At 40.6% G+C, this 23,031-nt stretch overlaps 2 protein-coding genes across 3 annotated transcripts; one reads left to right on the forward strand and one right to left on the reverse strand.

Annotated features, from left to right (window-relative positions):
• Positions 1–27: 27 nt before the first annotated feature.
• Positions 28–15,190, reverse strand: morn5 (MORN repeat containing 5). 2 transcript variants are annotated; one of them, XM_050053243.1, is made up of 5 exons: positions 14,997–15,190; positions 13,231–13,378; positions 11,493–11,604; positions 10,045–10,176; positions 28–667 (listed from the first exon to the last, which is right to left on the reverse strand). In XM_050053243.1, the coding sequence occupies exons 2-5, from the start codon at positions 13,375–13,377 to the stop codon at positions 549–551; spliced, it is 510 nt and encodes a 169-aa protein (XP_049909200.1). In that variant the 5' UTR covers position 13,378; positions 14,997–15,190; the 3' UTR covers positions 28–548. The 2 variants fall into 2 exon arrangements, with proteins under 2 accessions (XP_049909200.1, XP_049909199.1); XM_050053242.1 differs by having other exon boundaries at positions 14,844–15,190.
• A 30-nt stretch (positions 15,191–15,220) lies between these two features.
• Positions 15,221–21,484, forward strand: ndufa8 (NADH:ubiquinone oxidoreductase subunit A8). Its single transcript, XM_050053244.1, has 4 exons — positions 15,221–15,404; positions 16,513–16,676; positions 20,069–20,234; positions 21,005–21,484. The coding sequence occupies exons 1-4, from the start codon at positions 15,354–15,356 to the stop codon at positions 21,140–21,142; spliced, it is 519 nt and encodes a 172-aa protein (XP_049909201.1). The 5' UTR covers positions 15,221–15,353; the 3' UTR covers positions 21,143–21,484.
• The last annotated feature ends 1,547 nt before the right edge of the window (positions 21,485–23,031 follow it).

The following is a 23,031-nucleotide window of genomic DNA, read 5'->3' on the forward strand; positions in this document are numbered from 1 at the left end:
CTTATTTACTGACATGTAGACTATAAATGGTCATACCCCCATTTTAATATTTTGAATATTATACTGTATTTGCATGCAAAAAAATTTTAGGATGTGAATGTGCATGTAAGAGATACAGCCAAAAATCTTATCTGTAGACTTCTGACCCTGGAAAGTGATATTCTTATAGTAAATGCCTCTAATCAGCATGCCAATAACATCACATGGAGTTCAAGTAAACTCAAAACAACATACAGTACATTTAAAATTATTACTGGACCCTTAGTGCTTGTACATTTTCAGACTCTTTACCTTTTTAAACCCCTCTTAAATTCTCTCTCACACACACACAAAGCACAGTAAACATAAATAATAGGCAGTGGTAACAACTCCTACAATATCGATACCAAGGAGTATTTAAAAAAGTAAATATATTTTACCACTAAAAGATGATTTTTGTTCATTAGACTTCTTCACTAAAGACATGTAATACAAGACAAAAAAAATCAATTAATTCCCTGTTTAAATGGGCTATTCATGCAGATAAAAAGTGGAGTGTAAAAAATGTGTCACTTGGTATTGCTGGTCTCTTCAGGAACTGTTGCAACAGACTTTTCAGGATCAGCGCCAACAACCTCATCCCAAGCTTTCCGGCAAGTCCGCAGAATCCACTCATGTTCGGAATCATCTGTTGGAAAGATTTCATTTGAAATAATTGAGAATTTTTTGGTTCATATTATTGGAAAACACTGTGGAGTGAAAGTAAATCGATTTTTTTTCCCAAACGTTTAAATTATAATTAAATAAATAAAAGAATACAAATGCAAACTGAGGTGTAAAGGTAAAGCGTTTAAATCACAAACTGTAATAATAATAACCAGTAGCCTGCATAATTAAACCACAGGTCATTTCGTGTGTGAGGCTGCGACAGTGAAGTGCCATTCAAGTCTCGGGTAAATTTGTCAAATCAAGATAAGCCTGACAATTAGGAGAAAATAACTTCTCAGAGCCACTTCAGACACCAATAAATAATAACCTCCCCCTCACCCAAAAAAAAAAAAATGGTAGCCAATTTTTTTTAAAACCGAAACGACTGCCAGAGGAGCTGATAATAAACCAGTTTTTCATTGTTAAAACTGAAATGAGTAGCTAATTGCAGGGGAAGTGAGCTTTCTCTCTGGAGCGCTCGCAGCTGCACGCACTTGAGCAGCACGCGGGCCTCACCCCCAGGTTCCACTGCGCGCGGGGCTCCATTGTGCGCGCGGAGCAGGTCTGCAGCTCTCGGACTGATTGTGCGTAATTGCCGGGCATCAACACTAACAGCCACTTCAAGTCTAAAACACCCCGCTCCTCTGTGTCTCTGGGTGTTTGTCTCTCCTCTCTACCTGGGCTGATCGGGAGGTCAATTGAACGCGTCGGACACGCGGGCAGCTGCCGCGCAAACAGTCTTTGTGGCGCATTTGTTAGCGCGAGAAGGTAATTACTGGAGCCTATACGTTGCTGCGTCGTTACGTTTAGACTGACCTCAATTAGCCACAAAAGCACGACCTGCCTTAATGATGATTAGATTGGGACATTTTCATATTTGCTGTAATTCCGCCCTCTTGAGATTCTATAGCAGCGTTTATCTTGGGATTTAAGTCATATGTAATTGGCACCTTGGGTTATTTGAGGGCACAGGTGGCTGATATATTTAGATAATTTCCCCCAATCTGAGGACAGAGGGGTATTTTTGTGATTTGCCACTTTTTGTGAGTCAATACATTTAACTTATAGACCTGCCTAATGACTCTTGTCATCCTTCCTGTGAGTTCGGATACTGCAGTTAAACTGAAATAAATTACAATAAAATAATGATACTGACTAGATATAATTTCAGGAATATTGTGGCCTTTAAATCAAGACAGTGAGGGCAAGGTGGTTGCACTGGGGCCCACAGAAAGACTGGGACAGGAAGAAGAAGATATACTTTATAAATTGATTTTTTTTCACTCTGTTGTCATACACACACAGGCCCGAAATACACACACACACACACACGCACAAACCAGACGTATACATGCATCAAATGGAGAGATATCAGTGTGAGGTGGCAGCCCATGGACACCCCGAGCAGTTGGAGGTTCAGTGCCGTCTTCAAGAGCACCTTAGTAGTGCCCAGTAGGCGAACTGGCACCTCTCCAGCTACCAGTCCATGCTCCATATTTGGTCTGGACGGGGACTTGAACCACAACCCTCTGGATCCCAACCCAAGTCCCTATGGACTTAGCTACTGCCTTATATGCTGGGCAGAAAACCCCTTGTGTCAGAGTGCCACCTCAGAAGTATGCCTGTGTTCAAAGAGGAACTCATATTGAATTAAACATGGTGCCATTTGCTATATTTTCTTTTTTTTGTAATAGTCAGTAGCAATCTGTCAGAAAATATATGCTTATTCTACATAAACTATAGATAAATAATAAAAAATGATCCAATTAAATGAATAATTCTTTATTTTCTTTGGTATTTTTGTCATTTACATATATGGTGCGGTAGCTATATGGTAACTAGCGTGCACAAGAGCCTGTCATAACAGTGTGCACTGGGGCCCATTGTAACCTTATGCCACAGGTCATCATCACCTAGTGAAGTGCACACACATACTTGTTTATTAGAATTTTGGTTGACATCCTTCTGGACTGCAACAACCTGCCTATGCGGCCTTTGTGAAATGTACACATGAAAGAGAGAGTGTGTGTGGAAGCGATAATGGCACCTTGTTAAAGTCTGTTTATCTTAATCCTTAAAATACACTCAGAGGGAAAAGTGTTTCCTTCCAGCCTAATGGCTGCGAATTAACACACACACATGCACACACACACACAAAGAGAGACACTATCTTAATGAGCAAAAGCAAAAGCAAAAATCGTCTTGCTTGTATCACCGTAGTGATTTGAATAAGAGATGGTTGCATTCTGCTGGGTTTAGTATTCACTGAAACAGAAGAGCTGTGACATTTTGTGATGTCAAACTCTGAGCTGCGTCCGCCGACTGAGACGAGGGGCTCAACTAAGCCGACTTATTCAGGGTCAACTGTGCTAATATAAGCACATTTTGTGGTTTCCAAGTGGAGGCACCACAGTGAAATCAAACTTACCTAAATGTGAAAGCTCAAATAAACACTCAAATGCACACGTATAAGTCATCTGTCTCCAATTCACTGCGAGCTGAGCAGCCCTTTGCCTTTGTGTCTTGATGACATCACAGAAAACAGCGGCGGTTTCCTGGTTTCTGGCTTTGAAAGAGAGATACTGATCTTCAAAATTATTAATCCATCTGTCACAGCTCACAGGATTAACATGCGAATCCTGTTTTATGGCGATTTTTGGATGTATGAAAAATGAGAGTCTCAGGAAAGGCAGCGCGAGGATATGTTCCACTCCCCAGGGCCCCGGCTGATTTTATCTGTCTGTGAAACACCTCGGCTGGACGGGGACAAAGGGAGGGGCCGCGGTTTGGTCACCAGAGGTGTTTTCCTTGGCAGTGGAATGTTTTCAGTATGGAGCTCTTTCTGTGTGGAGTTTCAAAGGGAAGCGGTTATTCCAGAAACAGGAAAGTGCTACAAACAATATGGCAACACATGGCCCCTGCTGGAGCTGCTGCCGCCTCCTGCGCCGCTGCCGACTGTTGCTGCCTGTTGCCAAGAGAGAATATACACAACTGACCGTGTGTGTGTTTGTTTGCAATAACAGAATGCGCTCAATCAGACCATGGTGCAGATTTGATTGTGCAGATGTGGCCTATGTATCTTTCCCATCATTCTTTTTTAATTACAGTTTTATAGTGCAATGCAAATGTTTTATATTCTACCTTCAGACTTAAGCAACAATCTTCATCAGCAGTGACAAATTAAGTACAATTATGTGTCTCTGGAAGTTTTGGGGGACAAAAATAGCCCTTTGAGTTGTTTGTTGATTGTGTGATTTGTATTTCAGATTTAACAGTAATCGCTTCATTGTGTTGTAGTTTGCTTTATTTAAGCAGGGCTGCTTCACTATGACACAGGGAGGTGGTAGTAAAGTGGAAGCACATGTTTGTTGTAATGATCTCATGTCATCATAAAAATGCAGATTAAAAAAAATCTGAAAAACAAATTCAAATCTTAATTATTGAACTTCATCAGTTGCTTAGCAGGCAGTGTTTTGCATTTTTAAAATGCACAAAAGTATGGATTAGTCTGCCAGCTCATCAGTGTGCGCTGACATGTTGTCTTATCCTTCTTTTCAGAGTCCCTGGTTCACCCATCCTAGTGAGAGATGAGTTGAAGAGATGAAAAACTGCAGTATCATACCAAATGACTAACTGCTGTGGCAGTAAAGTAGAGGCTGGACGCTCATGAAGAAGGTTGGGAGGAAGATAACCAGTAACAAAGTCTGTGATCCCTGAATGTTCATCTTTCACCACCTGCAGTCACTCCTCGCTGACACACACAAACTCAGACATTCCTTTCTTTCCGTCTTCTGTGTCGTGCAGGAGGTGACTTTGTATCCAAATAACCTGTCTGCCTCCTCGCCTGACTACTTTCTTTCAGACTGTTCATAAAAACAACTAAGAATCACTAAATCCATCATCCAAACCAACCGCAGAAATATTGGTTTGGATGATGATGTGACTCGCTGCCTCTCCAAGGCTGTAAACCCAAATGAAACTTGGAATTGTAGATATGAAATAAAGCATGATTCTGTGAGTAAACGGGATCTCTTTTCTTAAATTTAATCAGAAAACAAATTCAATGGACTACTTAAGTGGAAATTGCTTTTCAAGACAATTTACTCCTAAACGAGAAGAAAGGAAGCAATGTCAGCCCAGTGAGTACATGTGTCATCATGTATCGGTTTGAAAGACTTCTCCCCTTTCTCTTAAGAGTAATTTTGGTCATTTTGGTCGCGACTTCTCTAATCCATGAAAATGCTCCCTGGTCCCTGCCCAAAACCAACGAGTAAAGAGAAATTTGTCTTGTATTTTTGCAGGACTTGCTGAGTGGACCACTTACAATGGGGATAAATCTATTACAGTACATTAGTCTCTGAAGTACTGAGCACGCCACATAGACGGTTAGCTATCCTGTTATTATAAGTACTGTTTGTGTTGCATTCACTGAACACCTCTATCCAAAGTGAGTTGTATTTGGGGAGCAGTTTGGGATCTTGGAGTTTAAACCCCTCAACACTCATGTCTCTTTCCAGGAATTATGACTGCCTTGTGCAAGATACTATAAAGACCTTTTTGTAAGCAGTTTCATGTAGGAACTATTTTATTTCTACTGAACTACACCTGCCAACTGTATCAGAAGGAAGTGTGCATCTACTCATGGACGAGAGGCTCATGCTACTGACTGCACAAGATGTAAACATTAATGGTGTCCTCCTTGGCTGAGCCGTAATGTTTGCTAGCTCAGTGTTTCTAGATGAGCTAGCAGTAGATGATCACTTCCTTCTGCGTAGTGATACAGTTGGTGGATGTGGTTCGGTAGAAAGAAATAAGGTTCCTACGTGAAACTGCTCACAACATGTCTGTGGATTATCTTGAGCAACTGGGTCATGATTACTGGAGAGAAGGCAGACATCTCTACAGCTGATACCTCCAACACTCTGTAACTCACACCAAAACAATCTAGATTGATAAATAGCTCTACAGGTAGGAGGGAAAATATGTACTTTTGATTTTGGAGTGAACTGTCTCCTTTAAGTTTTGGAGTAGTTGTACAAGGTAATGTATCAGTAGCCTGGAGTATGGATGTTTCAGGGATGTTGCATCTTATGTTTGAACCCTCCAGACTCATCTGCAACGGGTGGTTCTCACTTAACAATCCCTACTGACATTACTCTCACCACCCTCCAGCTCCTCCATCATCCTTCATTTCTTCACGGTGTACCACTATTCTCAACATATCTCTCCACACGCAGGCGTATCGGCAGCTCCTTGATGACAAGAAATCGGTTCAACTCCAAAAATAATCTAGAAGCTCTTGGGGAATATTAGCAACAGATCCTATTGTTTTGCTACCTGGCACCATGCCAGGAAGGACTGTTTGTCCAAGTTAGCAACAGTAACTAAGGAGGGCAGGACTTTGCAATAGGTCAGATTTGGCCAGTGAGTGGAGTTTAGCCTGATATTTCCTAGCAACGACGATCAGTTCAGGGGGGTAAAACTTGAATCATCTGCAGTTTAAACCAGTTCCATACGCATCATTTTTGCAACTTTTCTTGATACGAGGCTTCACAGGCTCAGTCCCTCCTAGTCCTACATCCATCAGTTGTAATGGCTACACGGGGAGCTCCTTCCTCTTTCCTTGCCGCAGCAAACGTCCCCTCTGGGAGGGCGGGTCTTCCCTGTGTCCCGTCATCCTCGCAGTCCTCATCCTGGGCGGAAGCCATGAGGCAATAAATTCTGTCTTCACACCCACTCTGACAAATGTGCCTTCACCTCCCAGGGTTGAAAAATAAATCCATACAGGATACGGGAGCATTCCTCTCAAGAATTGTACACCAAGACAAAAGGGAGCGTGCACAGAGGAGGTGTGTGTGATATACAGCACAAGCCACATACACACAACACATCCCTCCACACACTTGCACATAAACACTCCCATAAAAAGGCAGACATCAATTAAATGGTTCCTGTTTGACTCCATATTTATCTAAATCAAAACAGAATCAGAGTATTGTTGGAAAGTGTTCAGTTCCTCTTCTTTTTCATCTCGGCTTCCAAAAAAAAATTCTTCCTCTTGTTCTCTTCCTCTCTCTCCGTCACTGCGCTGATCAATACCAGAGCTATAATGATGATGAACAACCCGCATCAAGGGAAGAATTGCAAAACATATTTTTGTCTTCTTACACACGCTGATGACATCTGGCAAGGATGTGGATCCTCTCCTCTGTTTCCTTCTGTCTCTCCACATATGTAAATGAGATGTGTGTGCTAGTGGAACTAATCTGTATTATGTTGCAAGTAGCTCATCTGAATACAAATATTCTGCCCCCCAAAATAAATTTATACCTTAGGGAGCTTGTGAGTCAAACTTTAAAGTCTGCCAGGACTCATATCTCGACACATTTCTGCATTTGAGGATGAGGATCCAGACATTGACGCTGCACTGTGTCTGGTTTCTGACCAAAATATTGTCTGATTCAACTGCTTTCTGCATTTCTGCCATTAAAAGCAAAGCTACAAGAGTCCTGCATGATTGTGCAACAGCCTCATGCACATAATTAAAGGTACTGTACAGCAAGTGTCCAAAAAAACAGTAGTGTCAAACACCTTTGATGCACAACAGAAAAACTGGACTAACCTTTAGCAAGCCAAATGCCATATATTTAGAGACTGTTATCACAACCTGCTGCCTATTTCACAATGTTGTCCAGTGATGTAAAATCACAGGAGACATGACGAGCGGAGGATGTCAGAATTTGGGAATTCCTATCTGGACACCTGACAGACCGCATTCACTTCAAATCAGGAGTTCCAAAACTGGGCACCCGTTCAGTGGAAAAAATGTGTCTTGAATTTTCCACTTTTGACAAATAACAAAAAACGGGGGGAAAAAAAAGTTTTGAAATGACTGCAATAGCCTATAGAAGCGTGCTTATCAGATGACTTGTAGCAATAATCTTCCATCAGAGAATCCAGGGATAATCCATTTAACATCACTCCATAGGTTCATTGCTATCAGATCCTTCCCATATGGCCACACTGTGTGCTCTCAGAGATACAGCTATTTAAAGAAAATGGGCAAAGACAAAGGGTCCTGCCTGGGACAAATTCAATACAAGAGCTTTGGTATATTTTTAAAGTATTTCCAGTAAGGATTTCTCTATGGCCTGTCCTCAGAAATGTAGAGTTGTTGAAAAGTAGATGTAATTTTACACAGAGCTACTATCTTGTACGACAAGGCAGCAACAATGGTTCCCTCAGTGCTCACATGACTGATTATATGGCTTTTAACTTTTAAAGGTACAGGCTTAACTAGGCATTTCTGTCCTTGAATAACTACTGTATTTGGAACAATTATTGGAGCATTTAAATAAGGAGTCTACACCAAGGCTTATTAAATCTTATTAAAGGTCCAGTGTGTTGACTTTATGGAGATATATTGGCAGAAATGGAATATTATATAATAAGTATGTTTTCTTTAGTGTAAAATCACCTGAAAAAAGGGATCGCTATGTTTTTGTCACGTTAGAGTAAGTAAACATCTACATAGGGAGCATGTCCTCGTCTGCGGATATTGCCATGTTGCACTGCCATGTTTCTACAGTAGCCCTGAACATACAAACCAAACACTAGCTCTATGGCCATTCACATTTTTGCATTGACCACTATAGTTAGAAGCCCCTTTGTGATGAGCAGTGTCAGAAAACACTGATTTTTTTTAAATGTAAAATTGCTCTATTCAGTGTTTTTACTGGTTTTAATTACATGGTCTGTTTGTGTTTGAGAGGAAGAGACCTCTGCAAATAAGTAAAAAGCTCCTGAACAATGAACACTGAAGGATTTGTAACATGGAGGAGTTTCAGCTGGTTGCAATCTGCAGTACTCATTGCTATAGATGCCACTAAATTCTCCTAAATCTTATACACTGCACCTTTAAAACTATCTTAAAATGAAGAAAGTTTAAATTTAAACCTCCCTTTAAGTGTCAGTTTAGCTTTTACTCTTAACCAGGATTAAATTAAATTCTGTTGCACCAAACTAAACTTCAATTTAAGTTGTGATCCAGCATTAACTTTAAATACATGCTTGAGGAGGTTTAACTTTTGAAATGGCTGCCTTTTCGAGATGTACTGAGCAATATAATCAGGTTCCTTGCAGAAAACTAATATTTAGTCTCAACCCAATTGAGTTTCATCAAGGAATTTTAAGAAATCAGTTCACAACGGAAACTGTTATGGAGCTGAACAAGAAGACTGAACCATCTGTCAAACATGACAATGAAAGAAATGCAGCTGTAACACCAATGCTCCAATTCCTGGTAAGATTTTGTGTCACTGGATGTTTCCAGAGGATGGAGGGGACCTGTTTGATCCACACAACTCCACTGTTGGCAGAAGAGAATCAAAGCTTCTCTTCCAAGCCATCATGAGTAACTTCAGGCTAACTAACTGTTTAGCTGGCTAGCAAACAATATAACACATATAACAACAAGGAATACAGAGCAGCCAAAAGTGTTTGGCTGAGACAGTTTTCCCCCCTCTTTTATTACGCCTCTTTTATAACTTACATTTTCCAACAGCATTTTTTATTTGAATAAGTGTGAGCAAACATCTCCATAGTACTTAAACACTATATTAGTTTTGTGCAACAGAGCTCTGCTTAATTTTAAATCTGGACTTACTTATTTTAAACCTAGTTCTGCTAAACTCAGATTGAAACTAATCTTACAATATATACGTGTTGGTTCAACTCAGCCTAAGGAACTGGAAAACTTTGCTCAGGTATGTCATCATGATGGATGTGCGATCAACAACAACAGCAAAAAATAAACATTACACTATCCACTCTATCCTGGAGCTGTGTGTTCATCTCTCACATTACAGCATGCTCTGTTAGCAGGTTAAAAAAGCAACTTGATCACTGGGATTTTGATCAGTGGTGCTGCTTTATTAAGTCACTATAAATTCATTTACCATACGGCAATCTATCACTGACAAGGTGCTTCGTTGGACTTAATACTGTGTATACTTAATTTGAAATGGAAATTTGTGTTTGCTCTTGACTTTCATCTTTCTCATTTTCCTTGGCACAACAGGCTAAGATGCCTGGATATTACTCAACATTCAGATGGAGCCAATTTGGCCTCAAATTAGTGGGGAAAAAAATGTGCACAAACTGGAGCGAAGTAAGCAGTGAGAGACTGAGGTGCGATCTGGATTATGATAGACATGTAGTGATTTGTGAGCTTCATATCTGAATTGTGGTGCTTTTGTCCGACTCACATTAAGTACACAAATTATAAAACATATCCAGACTGGAAGGTATCTATATTTTAGGAATACAGTAAAAATAACAGGATATTTTCTGTCTCACCTGCATTCCTGAGAAATCTGCCAGTGTAGGAAGTGACTACTCTGGTATTGGGGTCATAAAATCCGTCTCCACAATCGTAACATCCATCAGGAATGACGCGTGGCGGATGCAGATCAGTTAGCTGAGATTCTCCTGCATGAAAAAAACAGTTAGTCTGTATTAAACAGCGATCTTAGTGTGGTTTATAATTACTAACACAAGTCCTTAGTATTAGGATTTTTGTGTTCAAATCTCAGCCCTTTCTAATGAGTCATATGTGTAAAGGAGAGTAATGGACATAGGCCATGACTCAAAACAGTTATACTAAATAAGTTAGTGTTTAAAATCTTGAACATGGACTTAAATAAAAAGAGCCATCCAAATTTAACTCCAAAAGATATTAAGCCAGATTAGTTACCCTGCTTTGTGAGACAGTCATTCAGTACAACAATACAGAAAGTGAATCTATGATCACACTGAGCAGCTTCTTAATTTCTGTTTTTTGGTTTGTAAATGAATGCTCATCAAGTTAATGTTTTGGGATGAAACTCACAAATGCTTCCAGTTTCAATGTACACTGCTCAAAAAAAATCACAAGAATATTTCATCGTCACAGTATAACACCAAATCAGTTAAACTTCAGGGATATCAATCTGTCCATTTAGGAAGCACAAGTGACTGTGAATCAGTTTCACCTGCTTTAGTGTGAATGAAAGTGGCAACAGGTGCAATGGAGAGGCAACTGCAAGACAACCCCCAAGACCAACGGTACCCTGACTGCTATAAGGTACCAGGATGAAATCCTCAGAGTGATTGTCAGACCTTACGCTGATGCAGCGCGCCCTGGGTTCCTCCTGGTGCAGGACAATGCCCGGCCTCATGTGGCCTGAGTGTGTAGGCAGTTCCTGGATGATGAAGGCATTGATGCCATTGACTGGCCCTCTCGTTTCCCTTACCTAAATCCAAGTGAGCACGTCAGGAGCTCACTGATGCCCTGATCCAGGTGTGGGAGGAGATACCCCACGACACCATCCGGACACCATCAGGAGCATGCCCAGATATTGAGAGGAGTGCATACAGGCACGCGGGGGCCATACACACTACTGAGTAACATTATGAGTTGCCAGTTTCAATTTTTCTACTTTGATTTTCAGTGTGATTTTGAATCCAGCCCTCAGTGGGTCGATGATTTTGGTTTCCATTGACCTTTGTTGCATCATTTTGTTCTCAATAAATTGTACAATGTACATCAGTAAAGATTTTCAACTTGAATAATTTGTTCATCAAGATCTGATGTGTGATTTAAGTGTTCCCTTAATTTTTTGAGCAGTGTATTAATCGTGTTTTAATTGTTGGCGAAGCTCATTATATTTTTAAGCAAAAGAATATCACTGTGTTTGGAAGTGGGAAGAAGGAGGGAGCAGAAACCACTTCTGTCTGACCAAATCAGCATATAAATAAATTCCAACCTGCAGGTCTGAGCCCATTGCACCTCTCACTGTAGAAGCGCCTGTCGTATCCATCACAGTAGTACCAGTCCTTCTCCTGGTACTGCAGACCGTCAGCAAAGGTGAATGACCCCTTGTAAGGAAGCACAATGATGATGACATTTTATTGGCTCAACTGAGTTTTAAGAATTGAGAATTTCCATTTACCTCTGGATTCTGGCTATGCAGATAGTTAAAATTTTTGTGATACAACCATGTACAATGGAGGTAATTTGTGCTCCTCAAAGCAGTGAAAAAATTACATTTGAAAAACTCAACAGTGGGAACAATGTTACTCAAGATCATCCACAGACCTCACTGTTGGCAGTTTTCCTTGGGGCTATTATTTTGGCAGAAAGTTGTCCCAGTGAAAACTGTTGAAAGCAAGGTCTGGGGGTTATCCTCCGTACCCCAGACACGGTTTCTGCAGAGATAAGTTGCTGCTGAGGTTTTCAAATGTCACTTTTCAGTGCTTTAAGCACCACAAAAGAATTTACATTTTCCTCCATTGTCTCTGGGCTGAGGCGGAAACCTTAGAGATAGATATCTCAAAACCTCATAAAACCAAAGCTGTCTACAAAGATACCACTATGGGAAAGTGGAAAAATATGTCTTTTGGTATTCTGGGTGAACTGACACACTGTGTATATGTGTGTGTGTGTGTGTAAGGAATGATAGCACTGTTATTGGAATTGAAAAATAAACATACATTGTTCTGCAATTTTGCAAAATCTGGGCACATAACAACCTTCACATCAAGGTCAACAGTATAATTATGCAATCATGGAAATGGCATTAATTCATGCCATTTTGAGGGGTGCATATTTGGTGGGGGATCACATTCAGTGAAAGACAGACAGCAGATATCTAGACTCGTCGTTGCAGCACAGGTTCATCTAAAGCATGAACAGTCCTGAACACCTGTGGGATGCAGCCTTGATTAATGTTATTAATTACAGATGTGCTTCTCCTGCTATGATGTGTTAAATCTAAGCTCTGTTATCATCTGTGTTTCTGCACCAGACATAATTAGAGGTTACTGTTAATTTCATATTTGTTGTGTTTGTTCCTACTGTTTCATAAAGTTTAAATATTGTAGTTGCAGAGGCATTTACACCTCATCCACAAGATTTAGAATTCTAAATATCCAAATTAACATACACAGTGGATCTCAATCTTTTAGGATAATGCTTGTTTTATTTGGTTATTAAAAAGGGAAAACCCATCTGTTCAGGGACTCCCAGGCTGAGAGGCATTGTTTGAAGGGAGAGGCGCAAGTTGCAGAACAAGCTATAGGTGACCAGATATAATTCCCTGAGTTTGAATTTCTTGTGGTTATCGGCTGGTTTAGATCTGTTTTGAATGTTCGAAGGTTTTCTCGGGCTGGCATGGATGCAGGTGCAGGGAAGTCTGGGCTAAGGTTTGTCATGCTTCAGAACTGCTATCATTTCAAATGAACCGCAGCTGAAATGATGATAATAATTGGAGTGATCGCTGTTGTGGCAAAAGCCCATGAAAGATTGCTTCAGAGCAGGAGGGACTGCAGCTTCACGCAGGGAAAAGAGGAGAGAAACCTAATAACTACGACAATAATGGTGAGTGATTGCTAAAAGGGACCAGATGTATCATCAACTATAACCAATGTGAAACACGCAGTCATGCATGTGGATGCATATATTCTGACACGCATGCAGGGACACACACACACGCCCCTCCTCACCTGTTTAGCTTTGCCGTGCTCCCAGGTGGCCTCATATTTACTTCCATTGGGAAAGTGAAGCACTCCTTTACCATGAAACATCCCATCTTTCATCTCTCCCTCATACTTGGTGTCTGTGGGGAAGGTGTACTTTCCTTTTCCATCCATCCTGAGGGAGAGACGAGATGGTCACACAGTGCTTGAAACCAACAGTGTGACTTTATTCATTTGGGTGTCTATATCCTGCTTTCTTTAGAGTTATGAGGTGTGATAAATGGGACACTTTTAGGTAGATCACCAAGAAAACCACCTAATACTGAGGACTACGTTGAGTGTTAGAACTTGTTAAGTTTAAACTAAGAAAATATGTTGCCAAGTAAAATAAAAACGTTCGACCTTCAAACACATCAAGAACCCTTACCTCGCTCCAATTACATGTTCATGCAAAATGGGACTGCTGGTAAGGTAAAATGGGTCATGTTTGTTTGTTTGTTTAAATGATTAAATCTATTTATAAGATAAGTCATTATTTCATTTGATAATTAAAAATAACGTGGCTGTTTATTAAAAAAAAATCATCCAATATTTTTGCCATGCTTTCCCTGTTCTTTTACTGCCTGTCTCCTTGGTGCTATATTGTCTAAAATGGACATGCATGTGTGCTTACGTGTGTGTAGGCTACCAGATGAATGAATGAAATATTTACTTTCGTGTCTGGCCATTTCAACATGACCCACCTCTTATGGGATTATTTAGACACATTTAAAGAATGACATTTTTTCAAGTGCCATCACGCTGACACAAAACAAAATAAATGACAAATATAAAGTTAACAATTCAACACAAAACATTGGCATAACCAAATAAATACCTAATACAAATGGAAAATAAGCAAATTAAATAGATAAGTGTTAAGAATAAGTGTAGGACAGACAGGAGAGAGTCAAGAGCAAGAAAGACAGAAAGAGGGAGAGAGAGAAAGACTGTATACCTGCAAGTATGATGCTTTATAAGCAAGAGCCTGCTACTGTGTATAAGTTGTGTGTTTCCTTCTTCACTCTCTACATCACCAAGCTCACAGTAATGACATAATCTCTGGTCTACTTAAGTTCAAGTATAGTTTCAATATGTACTGGTAGTATCCCAGAACAAAACTGTGCACAGAGAGAATGCAGGCTCTAATATAGATGATACATAACATATTTTTAACAGTATTTTTACCAGTGATGGCTCATTCTGGACTATTGTGGTTGACATGGACTCACTGCATCATCTTCCAGGGTGGCACACAATAGCATAACTCAAAATTTTATGGCACCTGGCAGCCCAAAAACATGCTGAATTAACTTCAGAAAAATATCCCATTTAGCTTTTTTTTTTTGTCCTATTTTACCTGACTGCATTAGGCCCATTCAAAACCTGCTCAAACCCCTTTCTCAGAAAAATTAAAGTGTATAGTGAAAATATTTTGATTATAAGTCAAATATTTGATTTGATTTGCTATCTAAGACTAATAGAAATGATTGTTTTATGTAAAGCACATTTGTAGTAACAATGCAATAACATGTTTAGTGACTGGCTTATTAACCTTATGTCTCATCTTACCTGACGTCGTAACTTTACCCCATATTTACCTGCCATTTTTTGTCTCTCCTTTGTAACTGCTTCCAATTAGCTCCATTACCAAATGTACTTTCCAGCACCCTTTCTTCTTTAAATAAACCAACAAGCACACAAACCGTGGGTTTCATATCAGCTGGGCAAGACTGCACAACAGGCAAGTGTACCGTTACTATGGCAACGTGGCAACGGAGAGTCAAAGCGAGGCTGCAGTTTAAACTGTTCAGTGTAAGGAGCAGAGAGATACATTATCACAGTTTTACCATTTTAACACTTTCCGAAATGAAACTTGACGAAACAAATGACAAATCGATCCAAATTCTCTTTTACAGCTCCACCAGTGCGCATGCGTGAGCTCAAGTTACGCATTTGCATACGTCATCAGAACGCGCCTCCCAGCCGAGAACCGCAGGCGCAGTAAACTGACCTTCTCCGGCCTCGTCGCTCGTCCTGGAGCCAGACGAGGACCTTGAATGTTTTTCATTTGAGACTCTGTGTTTGTGTTATTGTACAGACACGAAGCCATGCCCACAACCGTGGAGGTTCCCTCGCTGCAGGAGCTGAACGTCGATGAGGTGAGCAGCCGTTATTGTTTCGCTTAAATTACAAAACGGAGTATGACAGAACATGCTAGCTAACTAGCTAGCTGATGCTAACTGCTGTATGGTTCAAGATGCACCCAGTAGAGTAGCTTATAACTTTTTCCACCTGCGTTACCTGCCTTCACGGTACCGAACGTTAGTAAGATAACCTAGATTATTCATAATTCAATAAGCAAATAACGTTATGTCTGTATGCAACTGAAGCTGGTTAATGTCTTTATGATATCCACATTAGCAACCTTAAATAGCATGAGAGGAACCACAATATGCAAGAACTCATTGGCTGTTAACCATAGTTAACGTTGTATTGCATCTTTATTGCCCTCATTATCTTTTTAATTCGCCCCAGTGGTGACAATAACTGTACAATGGCTGCCCCAAAACAAACCTCTGCCCTGTTTATGTCAGCAACAGTTGAACTTGTCCTTGGAAGTCAAGTGTCAGCTGGCAGCAGCTTGTCTCTCTCCAATACTTATTATGACATGCCTGTGCGTGCAGGTACAAGTTTCTTTTAAATTCAGTATATAAGTATTTGAAGAATTACACTGTAATGCACAAGACTTTCACCTTTCTACTATCAACTTTCTAGTGCTATTTTATATTTGAAGTATATTTGTTCTTTTACTTATGCCCTCACAGATAATTTTCTTTTCTTTTAAAGAAATGCAAAGTGTTTTCATCACTTTTGTGCTACATTACCAGTAGAGATCAATGCAGTTCACCTGGAAACATCCCTGTCCTGGTGGTTGTGCTCTATAAAAAGTCCTAGCTGACTCCTACATCACTAAGTCTGTTTTTTTAAAGATACAAGTTCAATTAATAATATACAAGAGCAGGCTGAAAATGACATGTTCAAGGGGGAAGTTTTCACTTTTGAAATGATCCTAACACTTTCCTATAAGTTGAGCCATCATCTTTGATCAAACGCTTTCTTTTGGCTCTTTTAATGGGTTCACTAATATCAACACGTGTCAAGCTACCAAAAAAATCCTGTACCTAAAAAAATTATATCTTGGTGGTCCTATATTTCTTATATACTAATTCTTACCAAGACTCAATGTTTTTTTATGTTTCCGTCTAGATAAATGTGTCTTCTGCGGTGCTGAAGGCAGCTGCCCACCATTTTGGCTCCCAATGTGACAAACCAAACAAGGAGTTCATGCTCTGTCGTTGGGAGGAAAAGGATCCCAGAAAATGTCTAGACGAAGGGAGAAAAGTCAATGAGTGCGCACTCAACTTCTTTAGGTAAGTCACACACAGGTTTTTTTTTATCTTTTTGGTGCCAAATTCTTCTGGTATTCATAGACACAATGTTTGAAATGGTGTTTCAGAAAGGTGTACACATTGTCTGTTTTTTTTTTCTGGAGTACCAAAAAAGAGTTAACTAATCAGAAACGTTGGTAACAGTAAAGTGGCTAAACACCTAGTGACTTGGCAGAATAAAGAGATGAAGGCTGCCACAGGGGTGTCATCTGTAAAACTGAACCGTGTGCTTGTGGTCAGCGAGTGATTGAAGACGTGGCTGTACTCTGGAGCCAGCTGGAGGTTGCCTAGCTTTGAGAGTCCATTTGAAACCTTGGTCAAAAGAGGTTTGCGGTCAAGAGTTTTTACATTTCTTCCTCTGTGATGGACATGTGGGCAGAAAATGTGCTCTGAGGTTGCAGATACTGCTGTTGGATAGTTGTTCTTTCAGGGGTTACAGTTGTTAAGTTTACACAGTTTCCTGTTACTTGTCCTGCTAATATGCATTTCATTCCATTGGCTTTTGGCGAAAGTGGGATGTGGATACCAGTCTTCGATGTTCAAGTAGAATGGTTTGCTGTTTAACTAAAGTGATGTGTGCAAGGGTAGAAGAGAGAACACTGGTGAAAATTCAGTGACCATCTGGGAACGAGGTGACTGAACAGGTTTTACAGAAAAAGAAGAGTGGGATTGAAGATAACGTTTTAATTCTGAACCAAACTTGGCACTGATGTTTACAAAACTTTATTCCTCCATTAATTTACATGCAATACTGAGTGCTGGATTGTGATTTTGTTGTTGTCATCTTTAAGACATTTAAGAAATCTGGGTGAAAATGGTGCATATGGCATCATTATGCTGCAATGTATTTTAACAGAGACTTAGATAAGATTAGATTCATTTGCAGACAACTTGTTTGTTTTGTGAATATGAACCCAAGAAAAAAAAAAAAAAAAAGACTAGTAAAATAAAGGATAAGGCATTTTTCACACATAAACATCAGAATAAAATCCTGCAGAGTGGAGAGGTTTTGGGTAAACCCATACATACCTATATAAATGGGAGGGTTTGATGGTAAAGGACATCTCCTTCAACGTTTTATGGTGAATTTATTCTTCACACCATGACAAGACTGGATTTTTAAGAAAGTAGAATTACCAACAACAGATTTTTGATCAATCTTTCAAGTACATGAAGTTTCTTGGTATGTTGCCTGATGTCTCAAAAGTTATTTTCCATATATTAATCTTGTTAATATCTTATTGAATCAGTATTTAGTCCCACAAAGCTTTTTATTATTTTCATTTTACTTTATGTTAATTTCCATCTTGTAAAAATCTACTATAACAGTTTGTTGTTTCTCTCTTTTCCAAGTTCTCCACAAATGCATGTTATCTTGAAATATATGCAAATAAATTGTGACTCAAGTATGATGCAGTGAACACCTTTATGCCGTTTTTCTGTGCCACTTTTTTAAAACAACGATCAGTAGACAAAAAGGCTTGTTAATTTTAAAACATGAATAAGTACCGAGTTTATTGTCCATAAAACTGCCTTCAGGGGCTATTTGAGGAAGTGGTCTGGGCCTTTTCACTCTTAACTGCTGTGTCTGTGTTTACTGACAGTTTTTGACTGAGCCTTGGTTATATCCTGATGCCGACGCAGCAACTATAAGGTGCTTTTGTATGTTTGTCCGCGTGTCTCAAACAGAAAGCGTTTCTGGTTCTCAAGAAACACATGACCTCTAATTCTAAAGCTGAAACAAGCCACCGACACTCTGACCTCAAAGATAAACTGAGAGTTACTGTGAAAGAGAAATACCTGTAATTATTATAATGAGGAAAGATTTGAGAAAAGCTGTAATTGCACCCAGGACCTGGTTTAATTCTTAGGTGCTTCTGGCAACTGCCAGACACCTTTTTAGGAGCACCTCGTTCACGCCACCAGTTCAGAAAGTTCTTGTTACAGAAACCTCTGAAATCTTTTGACTAATACCGATAAGTCATAAAGCACAATTTAATTGAAGTTTTGACTACATTAGATTGTGAATTTTGAATCTGAGCAGTTTTAGGCACATAGGATGAACTGGGATGTGTTTATAAATAGGGATGAAACAGTTACCGGTTTCACATTAAACCACTGTTAAATTCTAGAATTCTAGAAAATCATGTTTCACAACTCACAGTAAATAATGTTCAGCACCAACTAGATTTAGTAACAGTCTGGGTTTTCCTTTGCTTACTGAATGGTTGTGTAACAGGCAAACCCAGATGCCAGTGATCCCTTGTCCTCATCTACAGTGACCCAGACACTCCAGCAAGCATTTCGAAGACAATCTTTCCTTCACGTTAATGCAGATTTGATTTTCATATGTTTACATAACGTATTAGCTATGTTATTAATTCTTTGCAAACAAAAAGTGCATAGTGCTGCTAATTTTATTTGTTGTTTGAGTATAAAACATGGTAAAACGGTCCCTCCAGGTGCTGTGATTGCAACAATCAACACAAATTCAGCCAATCCCTGTGAATTCTGCACAATCTTGCAAAGTTGTCCTATGACGGCAACTTTACCACAAATTTGACCATCTGAAACGGGTTTAATCTCATTTAATTGTAGTGCTGCGTGCAGCATATTGATTTACTCAGGCCCTCCATGCCATGCTGTCTCTCTGTTTATCATGAGACTACTGGTGCACCTGTGACAGTCACACACACAGTAACAGGGCTAACTGTTAGCGTTGCACGGCTAATGTTACCCAACATTTATTAATGGGTTTGATGACAGAGTTGAGCCGTTTTGGTGATGTAAGGTTGTTGGGACCATTAAACGGCTTGGAGTTGGATGTTAGCTACTGCTGCTGCTGTGTTAGCTTGTGCTAACTGGGCAGAGAGAGCAGGAGGAGACCAGTCTAAGGAGACGTTCTTTCAGCGCTGCATCGAACTGATCGTCACTGATTAGCTCTTGCTACCACCCTCCCATCCACCACCATTACACATAGATTCTAATTCTGTGGGAAACACTGAATGCTCATAATAACAGGCTCTGAATCTAAGACAGCTTTGCAACTGTTTGTGCAGCCAAATCAGGCCGCAACATTCGCAAAGAAAACAGCTTGCAAAATCCTGGAGGGACTGGTAGAATGATTTCAGTGCGTGTGTCGGTTCTTTTTGGATATTTTCAGTACATTTTAACAATACCATAAAACACTGTCTGTCTCATATCTGTCTCATTCTCTCTCCAGACTCACTATATCTTTGTAAACATTTATTTTTTAGCATGTTTAAGGAGAGGAGTTCCAGTTCATGCACAGGAACCGAGTTTTCTGGACTTTTTCAATCTTATTCTTGCATATCTGATTGTGCTAAAATCTCTTGTTTCACTGTACTTCGCAGGCAAATCAAGGGAAACTGTGCCGAGTCCTTCACAGAGTACTGGACCTGTCTGGATTATTCAAACTTGGGAGAATTGCGCCGCTGCCGTCAGAAGCAGCAAGCCTTCGACAGCTGCGTCCTTGATAAGCTGGGGTGGCAGAGACCTGAGCTGGGAGACCTGTCTAAGGTGAGACTTGTGAGGGATTGACTGCATTCACAACGTGAACAGCTCAGTTGATGGGCTCCATTCTGGCTGATTATGGGCTGTGCAAGAGGCTCTGATTGCATCTGCGTAGTGCTCTCATTCAGCTACAGTTGTGAGCAGGCAAATCATGTATTCTATGTTGCTTTGGTTTTTCTTCTCATAAAATTGCCATTTCTAAGGGGCTTGTGTAACTGGCTGGCGAGCACTAATTAGGTAGCAGCAATCAAAACAAGACCAAAAACTGATCTTGACAATAGCTTTTTGGACATTTATGTCTGTGGTCTTTGAAAGACACTTGGACAAACCTGGGAATCTGTGAATGGCTGTAATCAACTTTCTGGCCATTTTGCACTTGTCAAGCTGAGCTGTTGTTCATGGAATCAAATCGCATGAGCAGGGAAACAAAAGAACAGAAATCTGACATCAGATTACTTTGAGACACGTCCAGGTTTCCTCTGGCATCTCCGCTGTATAACAAATGAAACAACTTCTGTTTGAAATAGTGGGAGTAAACTAAGGAAAGAGAGTTACACATTCAGGCTGTGAGTGAGACAAGGACATGTCAGAGAGAGAATTAAGGAAAGACGGGTTTGATCCAGAAGTCATGAAGAAATTGCAACGAAGGAAAAAAGAGCAGGGGAAAAATGAAAAATAACAAGTACACTTTCAAGAAGAATCAAGCCCTGTAAAACACTGCATCATTAAAACTGAACCTGAAAACTAATGCCATCCATGTTCCTCTTCTGTCTTAGGTGACCAAAGTGGCGACCACGCGGGCCCTCCCTGAGAACCCCTACCATTCTAGACCACGTCCAGAGGCCAACCCACCCATCGAGGGTAAACTGGAGCCTGCAAAACATGGCAGCAGGTTATTCTTCTGGACTTGGTGAGGCAGCTCCCTTCCAAAGTCATGGGCTCTGTCCAAGAACAGCCAGACTTCTTGTGACAGCTGATACATTAATGATACTTTAAAAGGTTTAAATCTCTCGGGCGCAGACACCAGCATTAAGGATGCTGGTTTTGGCACCTTTGTCTGTGTATGGTCTGAGGGTTGGTTTTGGACAGGGCTCATGTCAGCTGTACCTCTAACATCGTCAGTTTGATAAAGGAAGGACGGATGGATGATTGTGTGAATCCATGCAGCTTTCCTGACCACTTCTGTAAATTTAATGAGTGAACAAATGCAACATGCTGTTATTGTTGTTGTGAGAAAATAAAAAGATAAATTATAATTCTGGATTTTAATGTCTTTATTGATCTTTTTATGTCCTTTAGAACAGAATAAAAATTTAGTTAGTTAGTTTGTTCACTAACACTAGAAAGATCAGCTATTCAGAGGCTTTACACTGCCATTTCGTAAGCAGCACTGCCGTGTTTGCACATCTGTGTTTTGTCAGAGTGCGTATTGTCAGACTGATGGAGGCCGAGGTTGGAGGTCAAGGTTCAGGGTCACTACCTGCAGCCAGAGAGAGCTGCTTCTGCTTCCTTCTTTTCTCCCAGCTCACTTCCTGCCTCTGACCCGGACTGGAAGAAGACTACAGGAGTCATTTCGGAGATCCACGGCGAAGTGTGTTATTGCTGCCGGCGCGCGTGTGTACTCGTGACCTTCAGTCCAAGGAGATGAGAATTCAAAGACATGCTGGCCTGTGGAACATAGCGGACTGTGCCAATACCTACACACGTACTCACGTACCACCGGGACGTTGTCCAAGATCAAAGTTGAAGTTTTAGTTACCATAAAAGCTCACAGTTTGTTTCAGCACACACATCAAACATGCTATACCAGTAGTAATAGTCGTGGTATTATAGGAGTTTTATGTGCTTCACTACAAATGTCAGGCAGGTTGAGTCTTAAACCCATGTGCCATGTGGTTGATGTCTTTGGGGACTGATAGTGATGCGTGATTTGACAGTTTTCTCATACTCAGAAGCAGAGATTTGGCCTTCGGGTGTTTGCATATGATGTAAAGACGTCTTGTTTCAGTGCACAGAAACACAGGGACTTGACTTATAAGGGAGGTCGGCAGCTCTCCACTGATGGTCACTGTGATTTTATTCAGCAAATGTAAAAATACATTTTGAGCTTTTTTTGTTTTGACTTATCCTAGATGGAGCAGTTGAATGTGTTTTCTACTCTGCGTGTTTTCAACATTTTTCCCACACGTTTCGTTTTATCCTACAGACATCATTTCAGCGAGGCAGCGTATTGCCAAAAACAACCATGTACTTTGAGCATGTACAGTAGCTCTGTGTGTGTACGCAGACATGAGGGTGCATGTCTCCTTGTTTCTATAGTGCGTCACTGAAGGTAGCTGCAGAAATCCCCTCGCAAGGTGTGGTCTGGACCTGCGGCTTGCACAGGAAACGCCTGACAGACCCTCTTCTGACCTGGACAGCGGGACAAAGGGAGGAGGGAAGAAGGGATGCTAAGGGGAAAGGAGGTGTGGACAGGGAAACATGGAGGAGAAAGGAGCGAGGACAGACAGGAGGTGGCAAGTCAAATATTGCAGTCGGGGAAGAAGGAGGTGGATGAAAGAGGGATAGAGGGAGATAAAATAAGCAAGATTTAAAGGGAGGTAAGGACTCAAAAGACAGGGCTGGGAGATGGGCGATCCAGAAAGGGCAAGGTGGGGACTTTCAAAGCAGACAGACAGACGGAGTGGGGGCACGGAGGTTGTTCAGTGGCTGGCGGTGAGGCCCCAGGGCTCGTGGCAGACCTGTCTCCATGCGACTTGCAGGAAACAGAGGGTCATCGTTTGACACGGCACCTCCACAGGAA

This window comes from Epinephelus moara, chromosome 9 (assembly GCF_006386435.1).
Source record: "Epinephelus moara isolate mb chromosome 9, YSFRI_EMoa_1.0, whole genome shotgun sequence".
NCBI lineage: Eukaryota > Metazoa > Chordata > Actinopteri > Perciformes > Serranidae > Epinephelus > Epinephelus moara.